Source organism: Chrysemys picta, chromosome 1 (genome assembly GCF_011386835.1).
Source record: "Chrysemys picta bellii isolate R12L10 chromosome 1, ASM1138683v2, whole genome shotgun sequence".
Taxonomy (NCBI): domain Eukaryota; kingdom Metazoa; phylum Chordata; order Testudines; family Emydidae; genus Chrysemys; species Chrysemys picta.
The window spans coordinates 198,207,944-198,219,957 of NC_088791.1; the positions used below are offsets into that span (position 1 = coordinate 198,207,944).

A 12,014-nucleotide genomic window follows, 5' to 3' on the forward strand; every position below is an offset into this window, starting at 1 on the left:
GGAACTCCTATGCACTTGCAGGAGCGGCACCAGGGTTTTTGTCACCCTAGGTGGCAGCGATCCTCCTCTGAGCATTCAGGGGGCCTGGGGTCTTCGGCAGTGGGGGTCCTTCCGCTCCGCGTCTTCGGGGCACTTCGGCGGCGGGTCCCGGAGTGAGTGAAGGACCCACTGCCAAATTTCCACCAAAGATCTGGAGCGGAAGGACCCCTCACCGCCGAATTTCCACCAAGGGCGGCAAAATGCCGCCCCCCAAATCCTGCCGCCCTAGGCGACCGCCTAGGGTCGCCTAGTGGAAGCGCAGGCCCTGTGCACTTGTACAATACAAATAATACAGAGGACTTAGAACCTGTGTCTACCACATCCTAGGTGAAGCTCCTAACCACCGGACTATTTGAGAAACATTCTGAAAGGTCTAAGTTTTGTTCTGATGCAGAATGAAAACAAATGTTAACCTCAAAATTTTTCAAGAAATAGCATTCTTATTTTCTGGCCCACTAGAGCCCTAAATAAAGTCAAAGATCTTACTCCAAAACACTATAACCAGCCTCTCACTTTAGATCTCTTTTCTAGAGCTTCTCTGACCGCCCAAGGTTGTTTTTAACTTGCTTCTTGTGCCTCAGATGATTACCCATTTGGTAATGAGCTGCACCTGTGCCTTAAACAGGTCACGGCTGTTCTGGCTTTTCTAGCCATTAGTAGCCAGGCAACCATCAGCATTAGCTCCTACACAGGAATACATATTTGCCCATTATTTCTTTTCCTAGTTTCCTTCCTGCTGGGTGGGAGAAAAGAAGTTGCAGCAAATTCAGAAAATGTAAATGCAAAAGAACACTTTACTATGTTTTTTATCATTAATTTCACTCTACTACTTATTCATATGCCTCCAGCCCGAGGCCCAAAGTCTACACAACAATGAAACATGATTGCAGCCCAACCCTGTGACCCCTGAGTCAGCTGGCATGGGCCAGCTGTGGGTATTTCTTTGCTGTGTAGACATACCCTAAGCATCAGGGCCCAGTTTGCTTTATTCCAAATACTTAATCTACCTGGCCACAGTTTTTCTCAAGCAAGTCATTTGTTTCTGGTTTGTCTTCTTACATCTGATATATATATAGCTAATATGAATTCTTTGCATTTACACACTGCTTTATCATCTGTAGATCTCAGAGCACTTTACAAAAGGTGGGTAAGCACTTTAATCTTATTTTGCAATTAGCCTAAAACCTGAGATTTGAAACAACTTTATGAGAGGCAATTTGGTCCAGTGGACAATGTATGTGTCCGTTAGGGGTTCTGTCCGCAGCTCTGCCCCAGATTTCCTACATAACCATAAGTGAGTCACTTAAATTCTGTTCCTCAGTTGCCCCAAACACTTCACTGTTACAGTGATGTTATTGATCATTATTAGGGCTGCTTGGGGTGGCAAAAACCCTGGAGCCGGCCCTGCTGGCAATGGACCCTGGCCGGTTGCAGTGGCCATGGTCCGTGGCCCCGGCAGCTGGTACCACTGGCCCTGGGTGCCCTCCCAGCAGCGGCTCCCCCAGCAGTGAACCCCCCATGTCTCTCCAGCGGCCCCTCTCTCCCCCTCCCCCCACAAAAATTTAATCACAGGTATTTTTAGTAGAAGCCATGGACAGGTCAGGGGCTGTGAATTTTTGTTTATTGCCCGTGACCTGTCCATGACTTTTACTAAAAATACCCGTGACTAAATCCTAGCCTTAATCATTATTTTAAAAGGGTTACTTATGCTGTATCTTAGCCACCAGTGCTGGGCCTTAGCTGAGCCTTTATCAGTCCTCTATCAGTCCTTCTGGATTACGTAGCATCTGCAGTTATCAATAGTGTGACATTTTAAAGAATAAGGCCTGGATTTATGCCATTTAGATAAGCCTTGAGAGATAATTATCTGGAAATAAAAGAAAGAAAGAACGAACGAACTATACGGAAACTGCTTCTTCTTTCAGATGTTTTATTGTTGGTTTTATTTTTACTGTGTGGAGGAGGGAAGTGCAACTCTGCTTCTCCTCCAGCCTTCTTTATACGTATAGCAGGAGCCCAATGTGCTATAGACAGGTAGTCTATTGTAGACGGGAGCTACCATATGATTAAAGTCAGGCATGTGCTTAAGTACCTTACTAAACTGAGGCCTCAGTTCTGAAGTGAGAAAACTGTTAAAAATCCTAAATAACTTTCATCTGCTTTTCAGTTTTTCCCCCTTAACACTGAATTATGCACTACCAGAAAGTGCTGAGATACTACAGTGATGAGGGTAGTATAAGAAGCCATATAGAATAGAACAAGTGTCCCAGACATATGGACACTGAGGCCCAGATATTTAAGTGTTGCAGCACTCAGCATTGTAACACCTAACTGATTTAGGCTCTTGGGCACCAAAATCCCATTGAAAATACTCTTTATGCTCCTAAATCTATTAAGCGTTGCACATATGTTCTTTTAAAAATCTGCATCTTGGTGGCTTGCCGAAATATCACTTTTTTTACTATTAAAAATAACTGATACTGAAATTGGCAGAATGCACCCATGACAGAGTATCGACTTACTTCTGATAAGGTTAGGTTGACAGTGCGGAATGTAAAACCTGATTGCCACATAAGCTTTAAACAAAGCTTTATATCTACACCAGCATTTTCCCACTTTCAATACTTATCACTTCACCGGACGTTGTATGGGCTAGGAAATGGTTTAATCAAAAAGCGATAAATGGAGAGAACTGCCAAAAAATGCCTCCTTAGGTAAATGTTATTTGAAACTATTTGAGCAAACAAAACTGCTATAAAACAAAACCCTTTAGGGACATTTTCGTCCGCAGACTCACATTCTTCGTAAAGACTGAACACTGAAGACTGCAATGGAAAATAAGGTGTTCTGGTTACTGACCATTTCCCTCATTGTGGGGCTCAGCGATGCCTTGCTGCGTAAGTGCATGTTTTAAAATATCACGTTCAGGACATAAGCTCAAACCACCTGAAATTAATCAACCCTAATTCTGAGTATTGTTCAATAAGGTATTTCTCAAAGATCTTGCTTTATAATGTCAGTAATGTTAAATATTAAGAAACTATTATGTTAATTGTTCTAATGTTCTGTTGAGATGTAAAATTTAGTACATCTTTGTACTTCAGCTTTGTTATGACTCCAAATGGGAAAGAATGAAAATTAAGACCCATCTACTATTTTTCTTGGCATGAGGGGGAACGAGAGAGCAAAGACATTGGAGAGCTAATAAATTATGTTTCTTTCTGTCATGCAGAGATAACTTGATGTGGGTCTGTTCTTCTAACAATAATGTTTTTTATCTGGAGAGATTTGTCCACATAGGGCCCAATTTTGATCTGGATGTTTGTGCAGAGTTCTGCTGACTTCATTGGAAGCTGTTTGTGTCCAGGGAAAAAATTCATCCCAGAGATGGGAAATATAGACCTGGAGGAATTAGACATAATACAGCCTAGAAGCAAGGTGCACTACCTAGTGTATTCGCAGCATATAGCAATTCTTTCAAGAGCTTAGATCATGTGTTTGTATTTGAGAGAGTCCTTTTGCAGCAGTGTTTGATGGCACTGCTTACAAAAGAGATCTATATGATAAAAAGATGACCATCCATGTCCCCAAAATATACAAAATGTAGTCTTATTTTTCTATGGAGTTAATTTTATTTAAAGAAAAAAAGTCAGTTACTTTAGAACCGGAATTAAGGTTTTGCAAATCTTATTGGGAATTAAGTTCTTGTTTTGGATTTAAGCTTCCAGCATTCCAAATATTGCAGCATTGTTCTATTGTAGGAGAGGCAGATAGGCAGATAGGGGAGCTATCTTAGAACTGCTGTCCATCCCCATATCATCCGAAAGCCTTCTATGAATATAGGCTAGCAACATTGAGGCCCCTAGAGGACTTCATGCTAGACTGACTAGTCCATTTTCATGGTCCATGTTAAATGCATTCTAAAGTATCTAAACCAGCATATATCATTTACATACTTCAGATTTTTAGTTATATTAATATTGTTAAAAATACAAGGAATTTTAATACACAAATTTATAAGACACAGTACTGCAAAATCCTTATTATGCAAACCTCAAAAAGCTTTTCCTGAGGCCCCGATCATGCTCCCATTAAAGTAAATGGCAAATTTAATTGACTTCAATGGGCAAGATTAGGCCTTAGGAGCTGTAGAACCAGGTTGTGCCTATTTGTCCCTATGAACTCGGATGGACCCCTCTCCGGAAATCCACCCAGCTTTCGAAAAGGGCCTGCTCCTCAAAACCAGGTTATGAGTGTGTCTTAAATACTTATGTAGCACCATACATGTACACCGGGCTTTACAAAACATGAACAAAGACAAGAGTCCGGCTACATGGAATTTACTGTCTAGAAAGGATAAGAGAATCGTGTCAAGATTCAAATCTCAAGAGAGTCTAGGCATTTCAGACCTGAAGTTTGGAAAACATGCCACTCCCACTAAGTAAAGTAGCAAGAAAACAATTTCAAATAAACAAAAAATAAAAAGGACTAGTTTTCACATCTGTGGTGTTAGATGATTTAAGCAAAGTACTGGATATAGTAAACCAGTTCCCACTTTTGCATTTCTACAGTGATTTTTGCCAGTCTGCTCTCACTTTTCATTGGGATTTTACACAAATGTAGCTCCATTGATTTCAGTGCAGTTTCTTTCAATTTACAGCAATTTGAGATCAGAATTGGGTTCTTTATATCAGCTACAACATTAGGGACAAATTCATCTCTGGGGTACTTGCCTGGGGTTCTACTGACATGGCTAGAATTTGGCTCTTAGTATTTTACAATTACAACTTTGTACTACTAGTAGTTGTATAATTTTTGTAGTGAAGTAAAACTACTGTACAGTAATGCTCACTGTTACTGTGCTGGAGGCATCTTTTGGAGAAAGACTGCCTATTGTGCGAAGCTGTGTAGTGGTTTCATAGTGGTAAGAGCAAATATTCAGCAGTCTCAGGACACTAGACTCATTTAAATTGTGAATTTGAACATATTTCTTCTGCAATATAAGTCTAAGGAAATAACCCATTTCACTATTTGGTCCCATGCTGGGGGACTGTTTTGAGCTGGGTCTATTTATAGTTTAAGGTAATAAATTGTTTAGGTTTACAAAAGTGCTTGATGTGCCTGAAAGTGTCATTTACAGGCTGGTGCAATTTTGAATCTTTGCTTAAATAACTGATGCATAATCATTTAATGAAAAATATGTTAGGCTGTTTACCTTGTACTTTGTTTTAAATAGCTCCAGGTGAATGTGATGTGCAACCAAAAGCAAGAGAAAACTGTGGGTATCCAGGCATCACTGAAATTGAATGTAGTGCAAGACAATGCTGCTTTAATTCAGATACCCCAGATAGCCCCTGGTGTTTCAAACCGGTTCCAGCAGAAGGTAAGTGTGTGAAGGATGTCAGTTTTTTCAGTGCTGGCAGATGGACTTTTATTTGTATAAATCCCAGTTCTGCAAGGTGTGGCGCATCTTCCCCTTCCCTTAAAGTTAATGCAGCAACTTTCAGGAAGACTCCTGTGATCAGTTAAATGTCATGCTAAGGTAGGTCTTGGTGCTGTTTGCTGCATGGTGACTTTACCATCTTGTGAATGAAAAGTACCATATAATTAAATGCATTCTTATATATTAATGTGTACAGAAGCCACACTGTGAAGCAGAAATTACATTTTAGTAAATCAGTAGATTTCAAAGATAAATGGAAGATTACAAATGTGACTGCTTTATAGAGGTTATCAGTCATCTACAATTAATAGATACATTGAAAGAAGATGAGAGGATTTGGGAGGTTGAGGAGAATCTTGTTTAAACTGGTTTTCAGTTTATCCCTCTCATTTATTTTTCCATTTCCTTCCTATTCAACACCATCTGGCACCCCTTTATGTGAAAATATTTAGAGTTCAGTTACTAATTTGTTTCCTCTATTAATGACAGGGGGAAATTAAACTTAGTCCTAATTTTCAGAATGTCATCACAATGTTTGTTAAATGGGTTTTGTTGAAATTGTTTGAGATAGGTAATGCACTGTGCAGTGGTCATTTTCATTTTTTTCTTTCTCCACCCAGAATGTCCACTATAAAATGGATCTTCTCTAGAAACGTGTCTCTCACAGTGGAGTTCTTCATTATGACAATGACAAAGTGCTCTCATCTGTACAATGTATACAATCTGTAATTATGCTGATTTTCATGCAGGTCATTTCTGATCCCTCTGTTTTCTTTACAATGACATAGTTTACCACTGCAATCTTTTTTCTATACTTTAGTATCATGCACCTGCCTGAAACAATAAAAGCAGCAAAACAAAAATTGCAAGATGCTTCTTTGGTATTTTTGTGCTCCAAATAGGTTGTCCTTTCCTGGAAAGTAGATATTTCTCTCTCTGACTTCCCAAGAGAAATAAATTACTGACAGTTCTGGAGAAAAATACATCATCATATTGTCAATACAGATACTACAAATTAAAACATTACCAAAGAGATGAAACTAGCTCAAGTTGGTTATGAATTAAAGTTACCAACTAAAGACTTTTCTGTGGCCTACATGATCACAGTCTATTTCCAAATGGACATGACTAACCCATCACCTATGGCACTGATTGATTGATAACTTTGTTGGCTGTCTTAACAGACACAAGAACTGAATGGACCAAGGAGACTGAACTAACTCCTCACCCCTACAGGTACTTCCTCCAGATCACGGGTAAAGCACATGGATAGGGCAATGTGGACAAGTATGCAAAACTACTACCCGTGCTGCTGGAGATTTTAGTCTCCAGGGCTTTCATGCCAGAACTTTTCACAAGCAATAGATGTGCTCAAACAAACCTTGTTTAGATGAAGAGAACTGATGAACTACTCAGACAATTCTGTCACTTGGATTTGATTTTAGGATATGCACTTGCAAAGGATCCCTGTCATGGAAAAAATGCCATGAGCTCAATCCATTTCCCACTGAAGTCTTTTCCTTGACTCAGAGTTAATCAGGGCCCATGTTTGTACTGAACTGGAGCTTGGAATCCATCTTTCCAGTCATACCCCCATTGCAGATTTCCTCTGCCTTTAAATTCAGCTTTCTAAGCTGTGTCTTGGAAAAAGTGATTAATCCCTATTGACACACCAGACATATCTTTGTGCTTTTATCCTATACAAAACCCCCACTGATTGTTGAGAAAGAAAAGAAAGTAATGGCATTTTAAGCTTTTAATTTCTCAGATGCAACGTTGGGAACAATTGCATAGCCTGATCAGAAATAGCCTGCCAGTTTCCACATTTAAAACTGAAGTCACCCAGTAGATAGCTTTACCTTTTATAGACATCAATAATAACTATGTATTTCAATACATATCAATAATAAATATGTATTTATATTTATGGTTACACTTTCTAGAGGTCTGGGTCTGATTCTCAATTGCCTTGTATCTTGTGTAGTCACACTTATTTGAACTGGGCTAGCTCCTGGACCTGGAAATTTTGTACCAGTGGTGCAAAGGGACAGTCAAGCTTCTTTAACCAGCCAGCTGAAGACTCCCCTGCTAGTTCTGGACCATCTACTCCAGCTCAACACTCATTCTTTATGCCCTGATATGGGAGCATGACCAGGAACATGTTCAGCTGGAAGAGGCTGCATACAGAGTGCCCCTGAACTCTTGCTATTCCACATTGCCAGAACAGCCCCTGGGGGGTAATAAGCAACTGGGCACAGCTTAGATCAGTGTGAAGGCTACTCTAAAGTGCCCAAAGTCAAACCGGCCCCAGGACTGGGGAACCAAAAAAGTGGCATAAAGTCCCCTTTTGTTTCTCCTTTTGCTTGGATCCTGGATTGGCCACAGTTTGACAAGACCAGATGATCAGATTTAGTAAGTGTGAAGTAGGTGTAACATGCTACCATTCTGATTTGGTGGGATTTAACACTTGCTCTGCACAGGTCCAAACAACTACACAATGTGCCAGATAGTGGAGTACCAGCCTAGTGTGTCTGTCTGTGATGGACCACATTAAAGTACTCTGGGCTGCCCCTTTGAGGGGCTATGCCTTGTTGGTAGGATAGAACCCAGAAAGCTATGGACACTATGTAAGCTAGAAGGCAATTTTTCATCAAATATAAAACCATTGTCATATGTTCTAAAAATATTCAACTTCAGCTTTTACATATGGCAGAAATATTGGATGCTACCAGCCAATACAGTCAGGGAGGTTACCAAAGTAACACACACTTTGTTTTGACTAATGTGGGAGGGGCCAAGACATATATTATGGCTGGTCATTTTAGCTTCTGTCATAAGCTGTCTTGATGTATTCTACACCACAGAATTTCTGGAACTAGCCTTGCAATAGCATCATCTTCAAACAGAGGAATAACAGGTGGGTGGTGGTGGTGTTAGACTGAATCAGACCAATGGTTCATCCAAGATGAGATTTCACCTCCTGCAGTTACTCATTCCCATTCCCAATAATGCACCTAACCAATTGTCCTGTTGTTTTTAAGATGTCAGGGCAAATTCTTTCCTGTCCATAGAAGACAATGTGCTGTGAGTAGAGCTGGTCTAAAAAAATGTCCATAAGAAAATGCAGTGCTGCTGAAATCTAAATATTGTGTGGGAATGTGTCAGAGTCAGAGCACTTTGGATCACTTGGTACACTGGGCGCAAGCAAATCACATGCATTTTAATATGACTAAATGTAAATATATACATCTAGGAACAAAGAATGTGGGCTCTACTTACATGGTGATGGGCTCTATCCTGGGAAAAACTGACTGTGAAAAAAATTTGGGCATTGGGGGTGGGTAATCAGCTGAACATGAGCTCCCAGTGTGATGCTGTGGCCAAAAGAGTTAATGTGATCCTGATGCATAAACGGGAATTTTCAGTAGGAGTAGAGAGGTTATTTTATTTCCGTATTTGGTACTAGTGTCTAATTCTGGTGCCCACAATTCAAATACAATGTTGGTAAATTGAAGATGGTTCAGAGAAGAGCCAGGAGAATGATTAGTGGATTAGAAAACATGCCTTAGACTCAAGGAGCTCAATAACTATATCTGTTTAGCTGAACAAAGATTAAGAGGTAACCTGATTACAGTCTGAAAGTATCTACATGGGGAACAAATATTTAATATTGAGCTCTTCAATCTAGCCAAGAAAGATATAACATGATCCAAAGACTGGAAGTTGAAGCAAGACAAATTCAGACTGTAAATAAGTGTACATTTTTAACTGTGAGAGTAATTAACCACTGGAAAAAAATATCAAAGATTGTGGTGGATTCTCAGTCACTGACAATTTTTAAATCAAAATTGGATATTTTTCTAAAATATCTGCTCTAGGAATTATTGTGGGGAAGTTCTATGACCTGTGCCATACAGGAGGTCAGATAAGATGATCACAATGGTCTCTTCTGGGCTTAGAATCCAAAAATATAAAATACCTATTAATCCTTTAGCAACACAATGCAGGGGCATGAATCTGATGGCTCCTTACCTCTCAAATGATGGTACAGGAACTCCTCACTTAACGTTGTAGTTATGTTCCTGAAAAATGCGACTTTAAGCAAAACGATGTTAAGTGAATCCAATTTCCCCATAAGAATTAATGTAAATGAGAGGGAAATTTTTTTCACCAGACAAAAGACTATATATATATATATATATACACACACACATGCAGTATAAATTTTAAACAAACAATTTAATACTGGTACACAGTGATGATGATTGTGAAGCTTGGTTGAGGTGGAGAAGTCAGAGGGTGGGATATTTCCCAGGGAATGCCTTACTGCTAAATGAACTAGCAATTGACTGAGCCCTGACGGGTTAACTCTCACAACACTCTACAAGGCAGCAGGAAAGGAGGGAGGGCAGACAGAGACACATACCCTGTGTGTGAGAGAAAAAATGCGTATTTCCCCTTTAAGTAGCTGACCCCAGGCTTAAGTACACTGCCTTGTTAATTAAATCAGCTTGCTGAAACCTGAGATGGCAGCTACTGCCTAGAAGCTCCCTCCCTCCGTTGTGTGTCCCCCCTGCTCTATGGAAGATGGGGTAAGCGGGGTCAGGAGCGGAGGGGGGGTTGGAGACACCCTGACATTAGTCCCCCTTTCCCTCCCTCCCCCTATACAGCAAGCAGGAGTCTCTGGGAGCAGCTCTAAGGCAGAGGGCAGGAGCAGCACATTGCAGTGGGGGGAGGGACAGCTGCTGCACAGGGAACTTAGGGGAGCGGGGAGCTGATAGCAGGAACTGATAGGGGGCTGCCGGTCCACCCTGGTTCCAACCACCCACCAGCTAGCTGCAACAGGCTGCTCTTCCTGCAAGCAGTGGACAAAACAGGTGGCTGCCAAACAACGTTAGAAGGGAGCATTTCACAACTTTAAACGAGCATGTTCCCTAATTGATCAGCAACTTAACATAGAAACAACATTAACCGGGACGACTTTAAGTGAGGAGTTACTGTATAGTTCTATTAAATGTATATTTAGGAGTACATTCCCTTCTTGTTGCACCGGGAGTGACTTGCATAAACCACGCATGTTAAGCTAAGAACAGCACAGGGCTATCAATTTGATTAAAATAAAATCAACCTCAACCTTCATTCAGAAGAAAAAGTGAACTCTGAAACTTTAGTGACCAGATGCTTAACAATTAATATTAACAACAATGGGGAAGGAACAAAAGCCAGAATAAGGAAAGTGCACCTTAAAGAATATTCAAGTAACATAGGATAGGTCTACACTTGAATACAGCCACTATATGTCCCCCTAGCATAGGTATAAACAGCAATGGAGCCAGTGAGGCACTGCTTAGGTGAATAGAATAGAAATATGCCAGAACCATAGAATAATAGAATCATAGAAGATTAGGGTTGGAAGAGATCTCAGGAGGTCATCTAGTCCAACCCCCTGCTCAAAGCAGGACCAACCCCAACTAAATCATCCCAGCCAGGGCTTTGTCAAGCGGGGCTTTAAAAACCTCTAAGGATGGAGATTCCACCACCTCCCTAGTTAACCCATTCCAGTGCTTCACCACACTCCTAGTGAAATAGTTTTTCCTAATATCCAAGGTAGACCTCCCTCACTGCAACTTGAGACCATTTCTCCTTGTTTTGTCATCTGCCATCACTGAGAACAGCCTAGCTCGATCCTCTTTGGAACCCCCTTTCAGGTAGTTGAAAGCAGCTATCAAATCCCCCCTCGTTCTTCTCTTCTGCAGACTAAACAATCCCAGTTCCCTCAGCCTCTCCTCATAAGTCATGTGCCCCAGCCCCCTAATCATTTTCATTGCCCTCTGCTGGACTCTTTCCAATTTGTCCACATCCTTTCTGTAGTGGGGGGCCCAAAACTGGATGCAGTACTCCATATGTGGCCTCACCAGTGCCGAATAGAGGAGAATAATCACTTCCCTCTATTTGCTGGCAATGCTTCTACTAATGCAGCCCAATATGCCATTAGCCTTCTTGGCAACAAGGGCACACTGTTGACTCATATCCAGCTTCTCATCCACTGTAATCACCAGGTTCTTTTCTGCAGAACTGCCGCTTAGCCAGTCGGTCCCCAGCCTGTAGCAGTGCATGGGATTCTTCTGTCCTAAGTGCAGGACTCTGCACTTGTCCTTGTTGAGCATATTCCCCTACCCAAGCAGTGCCTCCCAGATCTCACTGCCTTTCCCCCTGCTGGAGCCTTTCCCCTGCTACAGCAGTAGGGAGGGTGAGGTCCCAATGGACTGGAGAAGCGCAAACATAACACCTTTTTTCAAAAAGAGAAATAAAGAGAACCCAGGGAATTATAGATCAGTCAGCCTAACTTTGATGCCAGGAAAAATAGTAGAACAAGTTATTAAACAATCGATCTGTAAGCACTTAGAGGATAATAGGATTATAAGGAACAGCCAACCTGGATTTGTCAAAAAAAAATCATGCCAAATCAACTGAAATGTCCTTCTTTGACAGGGTTATTTATCTATGGATTTGGGGTGGGGGGAGGAAAGGG

At 41.0% G+C, this 12,014-nt stretch overlaps 1 protein-coding gene across 1 annotated transcript; it reads left to right on the forward strand.

Annotated features, from left to right (window-relative positions):
* The first annotated feature begins 2,782 nt into the window (after positions 1-2,782).
* Positions 2,783-6,351, forward strand: LOC101944319 (trefoil factor 3-like). The gene is made up of 3 exons (XM_024108408.3): positions 2,783-2,936; positions 5,276-5,422; positions 6,103-6,351. Exons 1-3 carry the CDS (start codon positions 2,870-2,872, stop codon positions 6,114-6,116), a joined length of 228 nt encoding a protein of 75 aa, XP_023964176.1. The 5' UTR covers positions 2,783-2,869; the 3' UTR covers positions 6,117-6,351.
* Positions 6,352-12,014: the final 5,663 nt, after the last annotated feature.

Coding starts and splice junctions, on each gene's coding strand:
- LOC101944319 (XM_024108408.3), top strand. CDS start 2,870: ATGGAAAATAAGGTGTTCTGGTTACTGACCATTTCCCTCATTGTGGGG. Junction 2,937..5,275: donor GCTCAGCGATGCCTTGCTGC/GTAAGTGCATGT, acceptor TGTTTTAAATAG/CTCCAGGTGAATGTGATGTG.